General features: G+C 31.9%; 1 protein-coding gene across 4 annotated transcripts; it reads left to right on the plus strand.

Annotated features, from left to right (window-relative positions):
- Positions 1 to 10,904: 10,904 nt before the first annotated feature.
- Positions 10,905 to 15,291, plus strand: LOC107901241 (pentatricopeptide repeat-containing protein At5g21222). 4 transcript variants are annotated; one of them, XM_016827166.2, is made up of 5 exons: positions 10,905 to 11,295; positions 11,388 to 11,448; positions 12,226 to 12,460; positions 12,940 to 13,851; positions 14,107 to 15,291. In XM_016827166.2, exons 3-5 carry the CDS (start codon positions 12,341 to 12,343, stop codon positions 14,971 to 14,973), a joined length of 1,899 nt encoding a protein of 632 aa, XP_016682655.2. In that variant the 5' UTR covers positions 10,905 to 11,295; positions 11,388 to 11,448; positions 12,226 to 12,340; the 3' UTR covers positions 14,974 to 15,291. The 4 variants fall into 4 exon arrangements, with proteins under 4 accessions (XP_016682655.2, XP_016682652.2, XP_016682653.2 ...); XM_016827167.2 differs by having other exon boundaries at positions 11,133 to 11,295; positions 12,231 to 12,460; XM_016827163.2 differs by lacking the exon at positions 11,388 to 11,448 and having other exon boundaries at positions 10,969 to 11,295.
- The last annotated feature ends 5,533 nt before the right edge of the window (positions 15,292 to 20,824 follow it).

Genomic DNA, 20,824 nt, shown 5'->3' on the forward strand with positions numbered 1-20,824 from the left:
ATTAGTAAAGGTAAAATCTTACTTTGGCCTCTTCTAAAAGTATAAAAATTTGATTCAGTCCTCTAAAAGTTATAAAGATATAAATTATTAAAATGATAAAATTACATATTTATCATCATAAAAATTACAATTCAATTTCATCCCTAAAATTATTTCCTGATTTCGTCCTTGATCAAAATAATTCTCGGAATTTTTTTCAAAGATTAATATTTTTACTGTTTGGATAATTATAAGCAATTTATTATGTTGGACAAATTTTCTAAAAATGTATGCAGTTCTTTAAAAGATTAGACAAATTTTCTAAAAATATATGTAGTTCTTTAAAAGATTAATTTCGTTAACGTGCAATCAACATTTTGTTCTGCCACTGTGAAAGAAAATCTGCATAGGCTTCAGAAAATACCGATTAAATTAAATCCACCTGTATTTGAACTATTTATAAAATACAAGTTATTATGGTTATTCAAAATCGAGTTGAATTCTATTTTTTATTTACTACAAAATAAGTTTTAATTTCTTATGATATAAAAATTAATATTTTATATTTAAAATAGTGAAATGATTTGAAAATTGTTGAATTTTTTTTAAATATTTGTAAAAAAGACTTTGGATTTTTTTCAATAAATATTCAAAACTTCATAAAACAAAACACATTTTATCAAAATAAGTTAAAAAAACCAAAAAAAATATTAATATGAAAAATCGAGAATCGAATTAAACCAATTTATAATAGATGGTTCAAAAAATCTAAAAAATTCGACCGAACCGATATTATCCTAAATCTACATTTAAAAAATAGCAATACTAAAATACTTAATTATCTCAAAAACAATCTAAAACGGTTTGATTTAAGGAAACTATTTTATTTTATTTTTAGAAAATAATTTTCATTGATTTTTTAAAATTGGGGGACGTGTTTGTTAAATGAAAAAGAACTCAAAAATGAACATATTAAAATATGTTTGGTACTTATTTTTCATAATAGAAGTATGGGAAAATAAAATAAAAAATTATTACATTTATATAAATTCAAACCACAATAAAATATTTGACATTTAAAAATTTTTGAAAAAAATATTTTATTTTTTAATTTTCACACATTTTTTAATTTATAAAATTAGTTTTTAAAATTTTATCCTTAAACTCTTAATTAGGTGAAAAAGGTGGATTTTATTCCGAAAAAAAATCAATCCTAACTCAACCAAGAAATTACATAAAAGAAAATAGGAATAAAAATCAAAATTATACGGTAATTTTGGTTCTATGTGCAATGTCATACATAAACTTTAATTTTGTGCGATTTTATACATAAAATTTTGATTTAATTTAATTTTCACAAATCACTAATAATATTATCTAATTAGCATCATTTTATGTTGATATAATACATGCACAAACAATTATATTAATATAATATGCAAAGAAATGTAGGGTATTCATTTCTTTAAATGTGTATAATTGAATCAAAATCAAAGTTTTATTTATACATATGAATCACAATTGAAGTTTCATGTGTACAATTATACTAAATCAAAGTTCATGTAACAAATTGTACATTTAATCAAAGTTCATATATAAATTTGATATTCATCCCAAGAAAATACAAACAAATTATGGAATGAAACCTTTTAGGTTATCGAGTGATTGTGAGATAAAATCTCACAAATATTGATAAGTCGGGTAAATTTGAAATATCAATCAATTTGTAATTTTGGATGAGAAATTGGTATTTTTAGATTGAATTATCTTCTTATAGATCAAAGACTTATCTTTTAGCTTCACAACGCCTTTTGAAATGCGTAAATTTGAATTTAGAAGCTTAAGTTGTAGTCAATTAGTGAAGATTGCACGAATTTTTTTTTTGAAGCATCAAACAAAATTCTTTAAATGAGATAATACATGTTTTTTTTTGGTAAAAGCCTTTGGAAATCTCTTTAGCCATCAATTGCTATTTTTTGTCTAAGTCCAATAGAGCGACTATATGCCAGTGACACCATACCATCAGTAACTTGATTTCTTCCTTAAACATGTGCACAATCCTTACATCCTAACACTATTGTAGCATCTCTTAATGAAGTGAAGGATATGTTTGGTGTTCTACAGATTGATTACAGAGAAAATTGAGTGCATCTAAACTATCCATTTCAAGTATAATTTTCCTCAATCCCATATTCCATGCTTGAAAAGACCTATCATAAGCACTCCATATTACATCCTCAATAACAAATAACTTACCTATGTTTCGAAGAATCTCGTTAACCAAACCACATTATGGTCTCGTAACACTCCACCTAAGGTTTCTTAGAGAATCCCACTAACCAAATATAACACCCCAAAATTTTCTAGTTTACCGCATAATAATTTTTTGAGAATTTTGTTCGTAATCTGATATGAAATTTAATTTTCTTTAGAATTATTTCCATTGAACAATTGGAGTGTCATATGTTAGCTTTCTGACTTTTTTTAGACTTTTTCGTTGGCTCACCTCTTCTCAATAAGATCAATGATCCTTCTCATCATGAAAGTTATCTAGTCATTCCTTTCTTTGAAACCTACAGTAAGACTCTTCATGGGCTTGGCCAAAGATGCCACTTGTTTTTCCAAGAATGTAACACTAGTTGCAATGACATTCATCACTTTGAAATTTAGCTTTGGGGCAGATGTTGGAATGAAGTTGTCACTTGATTGACTATCTTTCTCCTCGAATGATAATTGACAAGCTACATGATCCATGAGTGGAATGACAGAAATGTGCAAATGTTCACAATTGTAATAAGTAATAAAGTTAAAGTATATCGAATTATCGTCTCTATAGGGACTGTACAAGCAAAGATTTATGAAATATAAACTTAAGCAAATTGGTAGTGGTAAAATATTTTGAAGGAAGTGAGCTATTTCCTAAATTAACTAAGTATTAAATGTAACTAAGTCGTAAACACAGGATAAAAGCAAGACTTTAACAAGTTTAATCAATATGACATAGGCTTGTTAGATTGGTTTTATTCTTTAATCTAACTTTACACTTAAAAAGATTTAGCATGCACCATTTAGATATTATGCCAATTAATTATAATTTCAATCTGATTAAATAATTAATTCCATTGCAATCTTAAAATTATAATGCAAGAATAGCATAAGCATGATTTTATCTAAATGAATAACTAACCAGGGCCCATAACGTCACAAACACAATTTCAACAAGTTAAGTAGACAGAATGTAATCAATCTAACATAAACAAAATTTAAGTCATTTTAATTAAATCAGAAGCATCAAAACAATTAGCATTCATGTTCATAATCTCAGAGCAAATAAAAAGAAATAAGAGGAGGAAACTAGGAGACAAATCCATTGTTCTCTGAAGTCAGGCTAGTGTGCGTCCTTTTCTTCTTTCTATTTTGTGTTGTTAACCAAAGGCTCCAAGATGTTGATTGTTGCTGTACCAAGGACTTGCAATACTTTTTTTCAATAGGAAAAAATTAGAAATGGGAAAATGGAATATTTGAGAGAGCAAAGGGGAGAAGAGATGAGAGGAATGGATGAGTGATGAATGAAAGGCAATGAGAGTGGCTATTTATAAAAGCTTAGGATGATTAAAAATATCATGGGAGAGAGCATAAATTTTCTCCTCCCATGGTTGGTCTTTGATTGTAGGAAGAGAGGGTTGAATAGCTTTGCTAAAATTAGCTTAGTGTCATAAAGTGAAGGCTTGAAAAGTAGAAGGGTTGGAACGACCTTGTTAAGAGGTTAGGGGCTGTTGTGCAAATATTTTTAATCAGATTTGGGAGCTAATTTGGGCAATGGATGGACGGTTTTAGGTTATATGGGTTCAGTGCCTGACAGTTTCTGAGTTATGTATAAGGATGAGAAAGAAATTTATTATGTAGCCTCCGTTAGGGCAGCTGTAATGCTAATCGGACTGGCAGTTCACGAGATAAATCTATGGAAGTCCATGGCCATGGCATCATATGATAATATGTTATGAATGTGAAAGGGTTTAAGACCATTGGGAAAAGCCTATGGCATCCACCAAAATAGTCTGCTGGGACAATAAACACGGAATTCTCTGAAAAGCCTTTGTAGCAATTTATCTAGAAAGCCTTTGTGGTAAATCTTCTGGAAAGCCTATGTGGTCGCCTCCTTCTAGAAGCCCTTGAGGTGTGCTATCTTGGAAACCAGTGGAATGAATTCTGTAACGTTCAAGTGGAAAGATGCTAATTTTTCATGTGTGAGATCTGAGTATGATGCTAAAGCATTTCTCGGTAAGATGCTCGACAAAATAACCTGCTGTAGAATTCGCCACGGTGATCTGGTATGACAGGGAACTTGAGACATATGAGATGTTGGTAGAGTATGAATCCACCATGCCTGAGAACTATTAAATCCTAAATTCTGGTAATTGCGGGAGTATGTAAAGAATCAATCATGAACAGAACCTGTTAGGTAGTGATCTAAAAGCATAACTAGCTACAACCGCAAGGGACTTGAGTAAAGTAGTTAATGTGAAAAGAGTATAAGATGGTTAAATGCAGTAATTAACTTATAGATTCTACTGATCGAGAATAAGAATTGTATCTTCCATTATTTGATAAGGAAACCCAACTCAGGGAGTAAAAAGCATCTACATCTTTGTAAAAAGGTAAATCCAAGTGAGACTCGCAAAGTTTCTTGGAAACTTATATACGTGTTTTTGGGTTGCAAGTCTATGGGTAGAACCTGTACACCACGAGGGACCAAGCCAGGATTGTGCCAGAGTAACAGTACAAGTTGCATCATTATGCATACATAGGGTACCTTAGAGGTATGGCGCTTAGTACACTACATCATGAAGAAACTATTTTTAGCAAAGTTTTAAATTGTATGATAAATATTTTATTTACTTAATCTTTTGTGTTAGATCAGAAGGATCAATTCGAGATCGTCGATAAGGAGGTTAAATTAACCTTTGAGAAACTGTGGTGGAAGTAATGAAAAATATGCAATAAAGAACATAAGGATTTATAGTGGTTCGACCCTAATTGCATACTCCACTACCTTAGCTTACCACAACTAAGGAGTTCCCCAAATTCACTAATTTGGCAACCTTTGAGGACAATGTTTAACCTTACAATCTCTCTTTAGATTTATTCCCCAAATCTTAAGATACAACTCCCTTAAGGCTTCTACCCAAACCTTAAGGATTAACCCTCTCTCAAAGAGAAACAAATAAGCAAGTAAATAAATAATCCTTACAAGATTAGGATGTTTTCCAATGAAGCACAAATACAAAGAAGAACACTTTAGCTAAATGAATACAATGAAAAGCTCACAAGTGTTTACAAGAAAATTTATGAAAGAATTAAGCTTTAGGTTGTTTTGGTTGATTTTTAAGCTTTTCACATTGCTCTTATTCTTGCTAAACCTTTGGAAGATGGTATTTATACCCTCTAATTGATTTCCAATAGTTGTGGTTGTTGCAGAAGTTAATGTAGCCGTTAGGGATGAAATACTAGGTCATTAACTTCACATGCAGCAACAAGTATCGATACCTACTAAAAGGGTATCAATATTTTTTGTATTAATGCTGATTTCAGTGACTGTTGGAGCAGGAATATCAATACCTTAAGAAATATATCAATACCTTAAGAAAAGTATTAATGTTGGATCGAGACCTACCAGAGTTTGAAAATGGTAGAATGTCAATTTGGTATCGATTATCAAAGGGGTATCGATATCTTGTAAAATATCGATACTTAGACAAAAAATATCGATACTTTTTTGTCCTGGTGCAATTCTAACTAGTTTGAAAATAGTTAAAATATATTTGAAAAATGTTTGACTCAATTGAAACTATTTCAACTTAATTTTATGAAATTTCTCAACTTTACTTTTATTCAAAAACATTTTAATTTGTTATATCAAAATATATTATCCAATAAGGCTTAGTTTAACATTTTTTTATGAAGATAGTTAATAAAAGTTCATATGAAGTATGTTTTAAAAATGGTTATATACTAGTATTAAAATTTTTGCTAAGTGTTTAAGTGTTGTAACATCCGATGTTCAGATCCAGTAAATCGGGCATGGTAAAAGGTGCTATAGACCTCTAGTCGATGCAACTCTCACTTCACCCAATGCTTCAGCCCATCTTTGAATCGATAGAATGTCTCTTTCTTACTCAAATCAGGGATTTAAAGTAACAACTTAGTGAACTTTTGAACATACTCTTGAATTGTTCCTTGTGTTAGTCGATACAACCTAGCTCGAGCTTATTCCTCAGCATACTCGAGATAAAACTACTTCTTAAATTTATTCTGGAATTTCATCCAAGTCTCAATAGCTGTACCACCTCATCTCACATCCGTGGACCTACGATGCCACCATAAAAGAGCAATATCAATCAAATAAATTGAAATAGTTTTTACCTTAGTAGCATCATTTTCAATGCCCACCAAACGAAAGTATTATTTCATCCCCCAAAGAAAATTGTCCACATCTCTCGCAGACTTTGTCCCCTTAAAAATTTTTAGCTTTGGGACATCCATTTTATGTTGCTTCGGAATCGAAGCCAGCATCCCTTTACCCACAACAGCTCTGCACACATCGAGCTCTTTAATTCTTGACATCATGGCTTTAGTTTCCTTCTTCAAAGTTATGATAATAGCTTTGAGAGCATCATCTCTCTTATTCAGCTTTTTGTTCTGATCATCCATAGTGGTATTGAGGGGCCCTTTCATCACATCCAAATTGGAACTAAGAGCCTCCACCACATATTCCTTAGGTTGCTCTTTCATTGAGTCCGACTCATTAGTGTGTCCCTTAACTACCTTGAGTGTTTCTTTCACACTACCCATGGATTACTGGATATTGGTCACTCGATCTTCCAAAGCTGACATAATATATCGTGATCTGCTAGTTTTCCTACCCTTCTCACAGGTTTCCCTAGGCTCAATCTGCTCATCTACTCCTTTCATCATCTCAATCGATGTTTTACCAAACACTGACTTTGATACCAACTATCATGGGGCTAGAACTTTAGTCTAACAAATTGCAATACCTTAGGTGATTTCTTTGCTTCAAATTCTCCAAAGTCAGTCTTGCTCTTGAAAATGATAATTTACAAAGGAAAATTTTTAAGGTACCAAAATAAAGCGAAAGTAGAACTCGAATCGAACATAAAAGCCATAAGAAAATAATGGCAGACCAAGAGTTTGAGTAAATTCTCTTAAAAGTATTCTATTACTCAAGAATGAATTGATTACAAATGAAAGGGAAGACCTATATTTATAGTTAAGCTACCCCAAATCCAATGGTACAGTTTAAATCACATCGACGGTCAATGTTAAAGTCTATCTACAAGATGAGAGTCCTGAGGGATTTAAATTTTATACAATCTTATCCCTTAGGATTTACAATATTCACTGTGGTAACTCTAGTTTTACTAGAATGTTCTAGTGGGCCACTAAGGCTTCAAATAGATGGGTTTTTCCATGTGTTTCACAAATCGGGATAGTTCAAGTGGGTTAAATGAGTCTCATTTAATTATATGACCTCCAATATGGGATGTTTCGTATACATTTTTCACGGATTTTGATTTGCAGCACGTAACAATAGAACCAAAGCAAGAGGCACGAAATATATATAATTAAGCTAAATAGTATAGGAACACTTTCCGACAACTCTCTTAACCTTTTTACACACTCTAAACCTCCATCCTTAATGTTCCTTCACACAACTTACTGTATGAACCACCATTATTATACACCTTAATACCTTGAATAACTTTATAGTTAAAGTTATATGTTATAAGCAATTTGATGTAGTTTTAGACCGAAGTTGAAGTGTAAGTTGAATGGTAAATGTTGTTTGTTTATTAAACCGTATTTGAATCCTCTAAAAGAAAAATAACTTACATTTTGTAATTAAATATAGTGTAACACCCCCATATTCGACCCGATCGTTAAGTCAAGGCACCAGATTGTCACATTCGTTGCCAGAGCAAATACTGAAAATTTTAGATCAATTTATCATATTATTTAATTAAAGTATACCATTAACTCATTTTAGTAATAATTGAATTTACAACAGAACTAATTATGAATTAAATGAGCTCATTAAAACATCTACAATTGATTAAAGAACAAATTGCAAAGTTTATAAAAAATTTTAAATTGTTGTCGTGACGTTGGGGTTTCCACGTTGTGACATGACAAACTTGATGTCTTGACGTTGTCTCCATTTTCCTACAAGCTCCACGCTTTATTTTTATTTATTTATATCAATACCTAAACCGTATTTAGGTGTCATAATCACCACTTCATTTTACATATAATCCACTTGCATCTATTTCTAATCTCAAGTCCTCATAAAAACATGATATTTAATTAAAGATAACAAAGTTTATAAAATTAACACAAATATTAAAGTTTTACAAATAAGACCATTGGAGGACTTGCACTTTCAAAAGTAGTTTACCCACTTTCTATATATTTCATATTTATTTCTAAATTGTGCCAATCAATTTAATTCTTCATAAAATTTTAACAAAGATTTCAATCTCAGATCAATTAACAATTATTCACTTATTATTTTATCAATTCGTTTAAACATACTTACATGTATTAATCATTCCATCACTTACAACCATTTCGGAACATTTCAAAATCATCTACTATATATATATCCTCCTCCTCCTCTCCATTCCACATATTTTATGTATGTATTTATTATAATCATTAGCTTTTAGTATATAACATGCTTATATGTAACATTATTTATAATTCCACTATCAAAGTTGTCCACTTGAGTCATAGTTACTGAATTATTTATATCTTGAGCTAAAAAATTCGAAACTAAGATCTGCTTGATGTTTTTGAAACTAGACTCAAATATATTTTTACCATAAAAATTTCAGAATTTATAATTTAGCCAATCAGTACAATAAATTCTTCAAATTTGCTCATGTTTTGCTACTTGATAGCTTCGACCTTTCTTTACTAAAAATTAATTATCTCTTAGTACGGGGTTCAGATGATGTTTCCTTTTGTTTCTCTTGAAAATAGACTCAATAAGAATTTAAAAATATAAATTTAAAATTATAATAATTTTTTTACAATTTTTTATGATTTTTCAAAGTCAAAACAGGGGAACCCAAATCCACTCTGACCTTGTTTCACAAAAACTAATATATCTAAAAATATAAAACCTCATTTCTTTCACCATTTCTTCCATATGAAACTAGGCTCAATAAAATTTAATTTCATATTTAATTCAACCTCTAACTAAATTTTTATAATTTTTTAGTGAATTTTCAAAGTTAAGTCACTACTGCTATCCAAACTATTTTAATGAAAGTATTTTTTTCCATGATTCTTTACACCATCTTTCATTGAATTACACATAATTGTCATTCTCATTTTCTCCAATTTCATCTACTATTTTCTTGCTTCTAAATTGATGAACATATTCTCTAGAATCTCTACTTCATCTTCTCTCTTTAATATCTAAGGAAATTTTAAAAAAAATTTGGGTAAAAAGATAGATTTTCATGGCAAATGACTAAATTGTAAAAAAAAAAAAACTTCATTTCTCACCCTTTCATTCACGTTGGGAGGATGATAAATTTCCTTCATCTTTCCTTTCTTTTTATACTGCCATTTTCTAAATAAAACAATAATAAATATCTAAGTAAAATATTAATAAAATAATATTTAACTAATTAATTAATTAAAAATATCATCAACATCATTATTATGTTCTAGAATCCTCTCTATTGCTAATTGATCATTTTACTCTTTTTGATCTTTCAAATTCCATCATTGAATCATCACTTAATTTAATAAAATTATAATTTAGTCCCTTACAATTCTTCACCTATTCAATTTGGTCCCTACATATCAATTCCATATCATAGTAAATTGGGTTATTTCACATGTGGTCTTTCAAATTTCACATTTTTATACTTCGATCCCTTAAATTTTGAAATTTTACACTTGAGCCAAAAAAATTTCACATATTTACGATTAGTCCTTACTTTAAATTAATATACTAAAACCTGCTTCTTAATTATTATTATTATTATTATTATTATTATTTTCAATACTCCTCAATATTCTCCTTTATTATATTTATATCATTTTCTCATTTTACCAAAAAATCAAGTATACATTATTCAATTTATTACTACTTTTATTATATATCAATTTTAGGAATATTTCCCTTCCTTAATTTAATACATTATGTTATGCTTCTTGATTTAACTCTATTTCAATATCTTGTAACTTTCATTTTCTTTGATCTTATACCTTATTTCGCTAAGATTATATATCATATTATTTACGACCAATGGAGTTTTGATGACGTTACATATAGGGTTAGTATTTGGTACACTAATAATGTAATTTTTTATTCTACAAACAACCTTAAAAATTTACGATGTTATACCTATGGAACACTTATTAAAATATAAAAACTATATTAACAATCTACCAAATATTCTATTCATAATAAAAGGAAGACATTTTTTTTGTTTCCAATCAATGGAAACTGAAAAGCAAGAGCAAAAGGTCATCTTTTCACGCTGGATTAATGTATGGGTATCAAGGTTCTGAACACCCACGCTATAATTCATTCACGTTCATCTCTCCAAAACAGGTGAAAATGGATAAAATTTTGTTGGAGTTCTGTGTTTGAAGAATTTCCGGTGAATGCCTGCCCATTATAGGCTATGAATACATTGTTATTTCTCGGTTGATTTACCGTCGACATTGTCGATGTTTTACCCCGGCGTTAATTTTGTCTGCCCGGAGAAAATGTTGGCGACAGAAACAAAGATCATAGAAGCAAATGAAGTGTTAAATTTTTATTTCAGTTATTAAAGTTTAATTTTAATAAAACTCAAGACAAAAGGGAAACTAAAAGGCATTAATCTCTGGTCGGGGAAGACTCATCTTCGGTATAAATATAAAATATTTAGAAAATTTCCTTGCTCTAAAATGTTGGCCATTTGAGCAAAAGCTATCGTGGCAACATCTGGTTCCACAAATAATGTACAAAGTACTGTGGCAACCAAAATTTGACACCCTTTACAAAAACTTGCACAGAATCTGTTTGTGATAATATTTTGTGGATAAGAATCTCTGTTGGACGTCTAAAACACAAGCACCACTCACCCACTCCCCACTACCCACTACACTCCAACACACTTCTTCCCTATTTCAACTTTATTCGGCTGCCTGCATGTTTACACACTCTCAAATCTCTCTACTCTTAACCATGCAATACCAAGCCCCTTTTCTCTTTCATCGAATTCTATAGAGGTATGATCAACTCTTCTCCAAATTTTTTGGGTTCTTTTTTTTTTGGTTTATTTTTTTCAATCTAGATTATTGCTATCTGTAAACATTTGCAGGATTTGATTTTAGTCCCAGGGTCTGGTTTTGCTTATTGAACTTTGCTTGTGATGATGCATGGTAATTGCATTTTAATCTGTTCTTTTAGAGTTCTTTTTTTTTTTGTATTAGTTAGTGGACTAAAACATGAATTAATGTAGAGTGGACTGTTGAATTGGGTGTTCTCAACCTATGTTCTTATATATCTCTGACTCTCTGTTAGTATGTTTTATTGGAATTGGATGATGTAATATTACCTGAGTTGGGTGGGTAGAATTATGATGAATATTTGAATCTTTATGAATACTATTTTTGAAGTCCTGATATTTGTCAAATGCCTCCTGTCATTCTTATTTTCTCTTATGTGTGTTTGTAATGGGATGACTAGATTACTGGATTCTTATTTGCTGGCAGTCCAACCTTTGAACTATAGAACTTAGAAGCATGGACTTGCTAGATATATTCATTGACTTAATGGGAAGAATGGCTGTACAAGCAGGTTTTGCTAAAATGGAACATAAAACTTGCTAGAATCTTCAGTAATTGGCACTACAAGGAAACTAACATTAGTTTAAAGGTGTTCACATAAAGAGAACTGCTTAAAGTTGAAAATGCTACAAACTTATATTCCATGCTATTTGTTACATTTTTACTGTTCCTTCTACACATTTAAAATTCACTTTCATGGACTAAGTTGGGTGTATTTAAGAATCTTCTCATGTGGTTCTTCTATTCTTAGAGTTTCCTTTTGGTGCCGTCAGGCAAACCTACTTCTTGCTGAAAATCATTCTTTGCTTCACTTATTTTAATGATGCATAACATGTTGATTTTGCTGCATTCCTCTCTGGTTTTATTTAGGATAGGTTCTTCAGGCTTAACCTTCAAGCAGAGGAAATTGAGTCAGAAAACAAGTTCCATATGGCCTGGAAATGATCATCTCCAATCTGAAAAAAAGTCAAGTCTGGTTTATTAGATGGTGAAAAGCGGAGAAGAAACATTGGACAGTGTGACCAACAGGAGGTCCATTGCCATGGGTAAGCATCAGGAGGGAACAATCATGAGCAAGAAGCCAGTCAAAGCTTCAGCAGTTGTGGTATTGTTGCTTCAACTTGTTTATTCTGTAATTGTAATTGGCTAAATTATAAAATTGGGACATTGTTCAATTTTCATTTTTGATGAGTCATTGACAAGTATTATTGAAGCCTAAGGAGTGGTCTTTGCTAAAGAACTTGGTCCTAGTCTACTAGTTAGATTGAATTCGTACACTTAATAAGTTATACTTTAAATAACTATCGTGAAAGTGAAAACTAATGCTTCCTTCATGCCTGCCTCAGGGTGAGAAATCAATGTTTCTGTAATAGATCAAGTTCTTTACTAAAGAATTTGCACCCTGGTTCCATATTTTCATGTGTCTTTCTGTAATCGTAATTAACTCGAGAATGATGCTGTTCAGATTGATAAAAGATTTTCTATTAGTTCAATTTTTTTATCTTGGATCTCTACACAGTAAATCAGCCCATTTTCATCATATGTACAGCAATGATCACATAATGATGGCTTTGAATGTCACAGGTATCACATGTTGATGAGAAGGAACAATCACATCCAGGTACAGGTTCTGCAGATTCTGAAGTTAGCTCCAAATGCATTGTTTGCTCAGGAAACAACAGTTGCCAGACTGTTCGTGCAAGAACAAAACTAATGAACATTTTGATTGAGAAGGGGAAGCCTCAAGAAGCTCAATTTATTTTCAACAGCTTAACAGAAGAAGGACATAAACCAACTCTTGTGACCTACACGGCTCTTGTGTCTGCATTAACCCGCCTGAAACGTTACAAGTCCATTATTTCACTTATCTCCAAAGTGGAAGAGAATGGCATGAAGCCTGATTCTATTCTCTTCAATGCTATGATCAATGCCTTTTCAGAGTCTGGAAATGTGAAAGAAGCAATGAAAATCTTTCAGAAAATGAAGAAGAGTGGATGTAAGCCTACAACCAGTACTTTTAATACCCTTATGAAAGGATATGGAAATATTGGAAAGGCTGAAGAGTCTTCAAAATTACTAGAGTTAATGTTGCAGGATGGAAATGTCCAACCAAATGATAGAACATACAACATTCTAATTAGAGCATGGTGCAACAAACTGAACATAGAAGAAGCATGGAATGTGGTGCATATAATGGTAGCATCTGGTATGCATCCTGATGTTGTCACTTACAATACAATAGCAAGAGCCTATGCTCAGACCGGGGAGACTTATAGGGCAGAACAGATGATATTTGAGATGCAAAACAACAAAGTGGCTCCCAATGTGCGTACTTGCGGTATCATTGTGACCGGATATTGTAAAGAAGGTAATATGACAGAAGCTTTGAGGTTTGTGTACAGGATGAAGGAGCTAGGAGTTCAACCAAATCTTGTTGTTTTCAACTCTCTGGTAAAAGGTTTTCTAGATGTTACAGATACAAACGGAGTTGATGAGGTGAGTTTCAGCCTTAGTTGTTTTTTTTTTCCCAAAAGAACTCTTCTTTTTCATCTAGTCAATTATAAAATGTTCAAAGAGCTTAAATACGAGTGGAATCATGCACTAGGAATTCTTTTTTGTTCTGTCCCAATTTTGGGAAATTTTAAACACAGGCTTCACATGGTTCTGTTAGCCGCTTGTATGGCATTTGAAATCACCTCTTTTACCATATTCTTTTGTTACCATTTGCTAACAAGAAGCATAATTTGGCAGGCACTAACACTGATGGAAGAATTCGGGGTCAAACCAGATGTTATAACATTTAGTACGATTATGAATGCCTGGAGCTCAGCAGGGCTGATGGACAAATGCCAGGAGATCTTTGATGATATGGTAAAGGCTGGTATAGAACCTGATGTCCACGCATTTAGCATCCTGGCGAAAGGTTATATTCGTGCTGGGGAGCCAGGAGAGGCTGAGTCACTCCTCAACTCCATGGGCAAATTCGGTGTGCAACCAAATGTTGTAATCTTCACAACTGTCATTAGTGGGTGGTGCACTGCTGGAAAAATGAATCATGCAGCCAGAGTTTATGAGAAAATGTGTGAAATCGGCATTACCCCCAATTTGACTACTTATGAGACACTGATATGGGGATATGGGGAAGCAAAACAGCCATGGAAAGCTGAAGAACTCCTGCAGATTATGGAAGAGAAGGGTATCTCTGCTGAGAGGAGCACCATACAGCTAGTAGCGGATGCTTGGCGTGCCATCGGTTTACTAAATGAAGCAAGAAGAATCATAAAAAATGTAGATCGAGGAATTGCATCGAATACTAAAGATGACATACCGGCAGAGGGCATGGAGAAGACGTACAAGAAACAAAGCCTAAGTGCTTCTTATTCTAATGTTTTGCAGATGCCTGGGGTAGCCATGAATGAACAAAATGGATCATCTAGTTCCAAAGCAAGAAGCCAAATGGTGTTGAAGAAATACGATTCATCATCTCTGTTTCCTGCTCAAGCAAGTGTTTTTGGGGTGCAACCAGGGATTATATGCCAGAAGCAGTTAACAACAACCAGGGAATATAGGATGCATGGGCAGTTTGTAAATTCATGTAAATTGGTGTTCATAAACTGATGAGAATTTCAGGAAGGTTGTCCGGATATCATATGTGTATCCTGAATTTTCCGGCACCGTGGAGTTCTGATTTCAGAAAAGCTGATGACTCAAAAGCTGTAGATATCAAAGGTGTTCTTCAACACATACTTTATATTTTTTGGATCATTGATTATATAATCCTTTTGTGGAGGTAACTCAATGTGGCTGCCTACAGTGTTATGTACACATTGTTTGTATCAGACAGGCCAGACCAGAACATAGGCTACTGTTAATATGTCTGTGAAAGTAACACAGTTTTATTTTAATAGCTCAATACCCATACCTTGTTTTTCTTGATTGATAGCTCAATACCCATGCTTGGTTCCTATATATATATGTGTGTGTGTGTGTGTGTGTGTGTGTGTGTGTGTGTGTGTGTGTGTATTATATATGTGCTTTGTTTGATACTATAAACATGATTCACTAGTCCCAGAAAATTGTTGTCTTCTTCATGTTTTGTTCTTGTTGTCTGAATCAACCAAACATGTCAAAGGCAGCATAAACAGGATTAATGCCTCAATATAGTTGTCTCATCAGTTAAAATATTGACGTTTTTTCATTGCTAAACAATATGGTCATAATTTTGGCGGAGTATCAACTAGTAAAGATCTTCTTGACTGTAAAAGAGTGCAAGTGAGGCTCATGCAGCCATGGTATTAAGTTGCGGCCGCAACGCAGTGGAACAACCGCATCGTAACAGTTTTGAAGGTCTCTGCAACGCAATATTGGCGCGACGCCACGAGGGAACTGCATCATGACTTTTGCGGTCTGAAACCGTTACGTAACGCTGCAACATGTAATATATTGCACCGCAACTCCACAACAAACTTTCAAATTATCCGAAATATGAAATCATATAGATGAAACACGAATATTTTTAGACTTAGCAAAAAAGAAAAAAATGATGTTAAATAATAACAAATATTTAACTTGAAACATCCTTGTTTGGTCCTTAGAACATTACGAAAATTGTGAACTTTTAACAGACTTCCAACATTATACTTACATTAAATCAACAAATTGCATGTCCATTATCACTTTTTTCTTAGCAGAGATTATCGGGTAAAGCTTTATTTGTGATTACTTTATGATTTGAATGACATACGCATACTTTTCTTTTACATACACTTGATATATATACACACTTTTCATTTACATTTAAGTTTTGTGTTACAACTTACAATTTTATAGATTTATTTATGATTACTTAAGGATTTTAATGGTAGAATTTGTTGATGGCGTTGTGTTGTTTGGTTATTGTCCTGATTTTGGACTTTCTGCACTGCTATTTCTGCAGTTGCTTTTTTCAATAATAAAATAAATATTGACTAAGCAAAAAAAAAGTTTGTAAATAAAATTTGTTTTGAAGTGTTTGAAAAACTACGATAGAATCTTTTAGTACAATCATTCAACAAATACAAAAAAAGGGGTAATGTGTAAGTAAAGGACTAAAGTAAATAGTGTAAATTTTGTTTTGAAGTGTTTGAAAAAATTGGAAAACTGTGATAGAATCTTTTGGTACAATTATTCAATAAATAAAGGGAAAAAAAAGGGTAAAATGTAAGTAAAGGGCTAAAGTAAACTGTGTAAATTTTATTTTGAAGTATTTGATAAAATTGGAAAACTAAGATAGAATCTTTTGGTACAATCATTCAACAAATAAAGAGAAAAAATTGAGTATGAAATGAATAAGTATATATATTATTTCATGTACTTTTTCTCTTAAAAATAGTTAACAAATTTAAAAGAAAAATTGAATTGTGTCAAAAAAAAAAGTTTACACCACTACATAAACCATCAATGGGTGGAAGAGGCAAATAGAAACTTTGAGTTCCAAATTTCACTTATCCTTCTCCACCATTTCAAGAGTTCACTTCCTCTTTTTTTCCATTTCAAGACTTGTTCTTAACTCTATAGTTATTACAATAGGCATGATATAAAATTATTATTATTTTATTAATTGCGGTTGATTAGTATGCGCAGCTAATTTAGGGTTTATTACTTAGTTTAAATAATCTATTTATCTTAGTTTATTACATGAAAGTTGAAAGAACTAAATAAAAGATACAATAGATATGGTATTTTTGTGGATCATTTTGTGGTGTCAGTTATAAGTATTATGATCTATGTATCATTTTTTTTAATTTTTTTATTATTAGTTTTAAGTTTTATAAATATTATTTTATTTTTGAATATTTTACTATCTGGTTTGATCTCATGTAACTAATAATAATGATTTATGTGCAACTATAAAAAAAATGCCACGTTTGAGAAGTAAAGAAGGTGAAGCACCTAGTGATGATTACGGTTGGAGGTGGGGAGAACCTGTTGAAGGTGGTCGTAATAATGTCAAATGAAAATTTTGTGAAAGAGTCATCAAAGGAGGAATAACACTGTTGAAAGAGCATTTGGCAGCAAAAAAAGGGAATGTAGCACCTTGTCCAAATGTCTCGACAGAAGTTAGAAAAACCATTGCTCAACAGCTTAATGAATATCATAATGAAAAAATTGTGAAGCAGAGGAGGAAAGAAGAATTGGAGGAAAGAATAAGATTAGGAGATCATGGAGATTATGGTGATAGTGATGTTGATGATGATAAGTTAACTATTGCAAGACGTGATAGTATAAGATCCAAAATTGAATGGGAAGAAAGGCAACGTCGAAGAGCAAGAACTGATCAAGATTCAGTTTATGAAACTGGGGGAGGTAGTAGTTCTAAAACTCAAGTATTTATGAGATCATTCAGTATCCATAATTCTGAAAGAAGTGGGAGGGACCATCAATGGACTAATTTTAACTCTCCTGGAGCTAGATTAGCAAATATGGATCCTGTTCTTGAAAGATCAAAAAGTTCGAAGCAACCAAAACTCACTACAAGCTTCTTGAAAAATGCAAAAGCAAAGCTGGGGAAATCAATTAGAGGAAAGAATTGCATGAAGCTTTACCTGCAAGAATTGCAGAGTCACAATTTCTACAGCTTATACTTCAAGTTGCAGTTGAAGTTGAAAATAAATTAGGGGCCCTTCAGCTTATAAGGTGAAAGGAGTGTATTTGGAAGAAGAGTATAAGAAAATACAAGAATGGCTGAATGCCTTTAAGCCTATCTAAAAAGAAAGAGGTGTGACCATTATGTATGATGGATGGAAAGGGACTAGAAATCAACATATAATCAATTTCTTGATTTATAGTCCTAGAGGTACTATTTTTAAAAAGTCAAGTGATGCTAGCAGTGTTACCTCTCATACTGCTGAATATTATTTTAATATAATGGATAAAATGGTGGATGAAATTGGTGAAGAATTTATTGTTCAATTTGTTATAGATAATGAAGCAACGATTAAAGCTGGTGGTAAAATGTTGATGCAAAAGAGAAGGCACTTGTATTGGTCAGCATGTTCAGCTCATTGCTTGGATATTATTTTGGAAGAAATTGGCAACAGAAAAAATGTGAGAAGGGTCCTAGATGAAGCAAAAAATATAACTTCTTTCATATACAATCATACACAGACGATTGATTATATGAAGAGATATACCCAGGAAAGAGAACTCTTGCGACCTGGGATTACTAGATTCACTACCAATTTCATTGCTTTGGAGAGTATTGTTAGAAGCAAACAAGCACTAAAAGAAATGGTGACTTCTTTAAAATGAAGAAGGTCCACATATGCAAGAAAACCAGCTGGACTAGACATGATGGAAGTCATTAACTCCATCCAGTTTTGGAAAATGATTGTTGATGTCTTAAAGATCCAAGAACCGTTGGTTAAAGTATTAAGGATGTGTGATGGTGATAAAAAAAACTGACTATGGTTTTTATTTATGAAGCTATGGATAGAGCAAAGTTGGTGATTCAAAAAGATTGCCTCTATTACAAGAAATATTGGGAAATAATTGATAGGAGATGGAGTAATCAACTTCATAGTGATTTACATTCTGCTGGTACTCGTAAAACTTTTAACTTTTTAAATTGTGAAGTATTTTGTTTAGATATTTATTATAATATTTTTTATATAGGATATTTCTTAAATCCGCAATTTTTATATGGAGGCAATTCCACAAGTGATGTGCTTAATGAAACCATTAATGGGGTTAGAAATGTTATACAAATGATAGAGCCTAACATGAATGATCAAGTTTTGGCAATGATCCAGGTATGTATTTATATACTTAAATTTTTAAAGAGACTTACAAATTATCATGTTGTAACTAACTAATTCATTTATTTTCAGTTTTTGCTATATTGAGATAAAATGGATTCTTTTGGAACATCGTTAGCCCAAGTTGCAATTCTGAAGACTAATCTGGTAAAAAAGAATCTCACCTCTATAATTTTGTAGATAATGAAGATATATTTATGAATACTTTATGAATTGTATCCTATTATTTATGTTTTTTTGAAGCTGAATGGTGGATTAATTATGGAAGTTGTGTACCTCAACTTCAATGCATTGCTATCAAAGTTTTGAGTCAAACAACTTCATCTTCAAATTGTGAGCGTAATTGGAGCACTTTTAGTTTGATCCATAAAAAAGAAGAGAAATAGGCTCAAGCATAGAAAGCTTCAAAAATTAGTTTATGGGCATTATAATATGAGGTTGAAGCTAAGACACATGTGAAGAAAAATTGCACAAGAGTTGGAAATAAGTTTTAATCCGATCAATCTTGATAATACTTTTGAAGAGGATGATCCATTAAATGCATGGATTGAAGAAAGAGAATATGCTACGCTTGATAGTGAATAGAATTTCTCATGGTTTCCTGAAGAGTTACTTAATGAAACTGATGAAGAAACTCAAAGTGAAGATATGAATGACATTTCACCTGCTCCATCTAATGAAGAAAGTGTTCAACTATCGACGTCAAGTAGTGATGATGGTGATGATCCTGGTCTCAATAATGAAGGTGCATACGAAAAAAAACATGGCCACATTTATTCTAGTAATCTTCATAGAGACCAAGGTGTGACTAGATATCCTTATGCTGCTAATCCAGGTTCGTATGAAACAAATGCATCAATTAGTTTACAAAATAGAAGAGATTGGGGTGATAGAAATCATGGGAGGATGAGAGAACACTTTCATGATTCATTTGCAGGTTCATCATCACATAGTTTAGCTACAAATGATAATGAAATGAGTGAATCATTGTAACAGCCCGATTTTAGGCCTAGTCGAAACAGTGGTTTCGGGACCACAAATCTGACGAGAAAAAAATTATTTTTATTATATTTTTATGGTCTAAAATTTCACGGTATGATTTCGTGAAAATTTCGTTCAGAAATTTCGACGTTTGGGCACTCATTTAGCCAAAAGGACTAAATTGTAAAAAAGTGCAAAAGTTGAGTTCCACATGTTAGAAGTGTCCAATTGTTATGAAATTTTAAATTGGAGGTCCTTATATGGTAATTATACCATTGGTTAACTTTTTGGAAAAAAATGGACAAGAGATAAGTGAAATAGGAAATTTTTAAGTTGAGGGCATTTTGGTCATTTAGTAATTAAAAGAATTAAAAAGGCCAAAATACCCAAAAATTTGTCCATCTTCTTTATATGGCCGAATATAGCAAGGGAGAAGCCATGGTTAAGGTTTTCAAGCTTCCAAGCTCCATAGTAAGTGATTCCAAGCCCCGTTTTTAATGTTCTTTACGTTTTTAAAGTCCTGGTGGCTTAATTTAGCTTATTCTAGCAATAATTTAACCTAGGGTTTATATTTGGAAAAATACCCATAGGTGAAATGTGTTTATTTTAATGTTTTATGATAGAATATAAAGCTTGAAATTGGGTTAAACAACTTTTGCTAAGCGATTTTCAGTGAAAACAAGTGAAACGGC

This window comes from Gossypium hirsutum, chromosome D06, assembly GCF_007990345.1.
Source record: "Gossypium hirsutum isolate 1008001.06 chromosome D06, Gossypium_hirsutum_v2.1, whole genome shotgun sequence".
Lineage (NCBI taxonomy): Eukaryota > Viridiplantae > Streptophyta > Magnoliopsida > Malvales > Malvaceae > Gossypium > Gossypium hirsutum.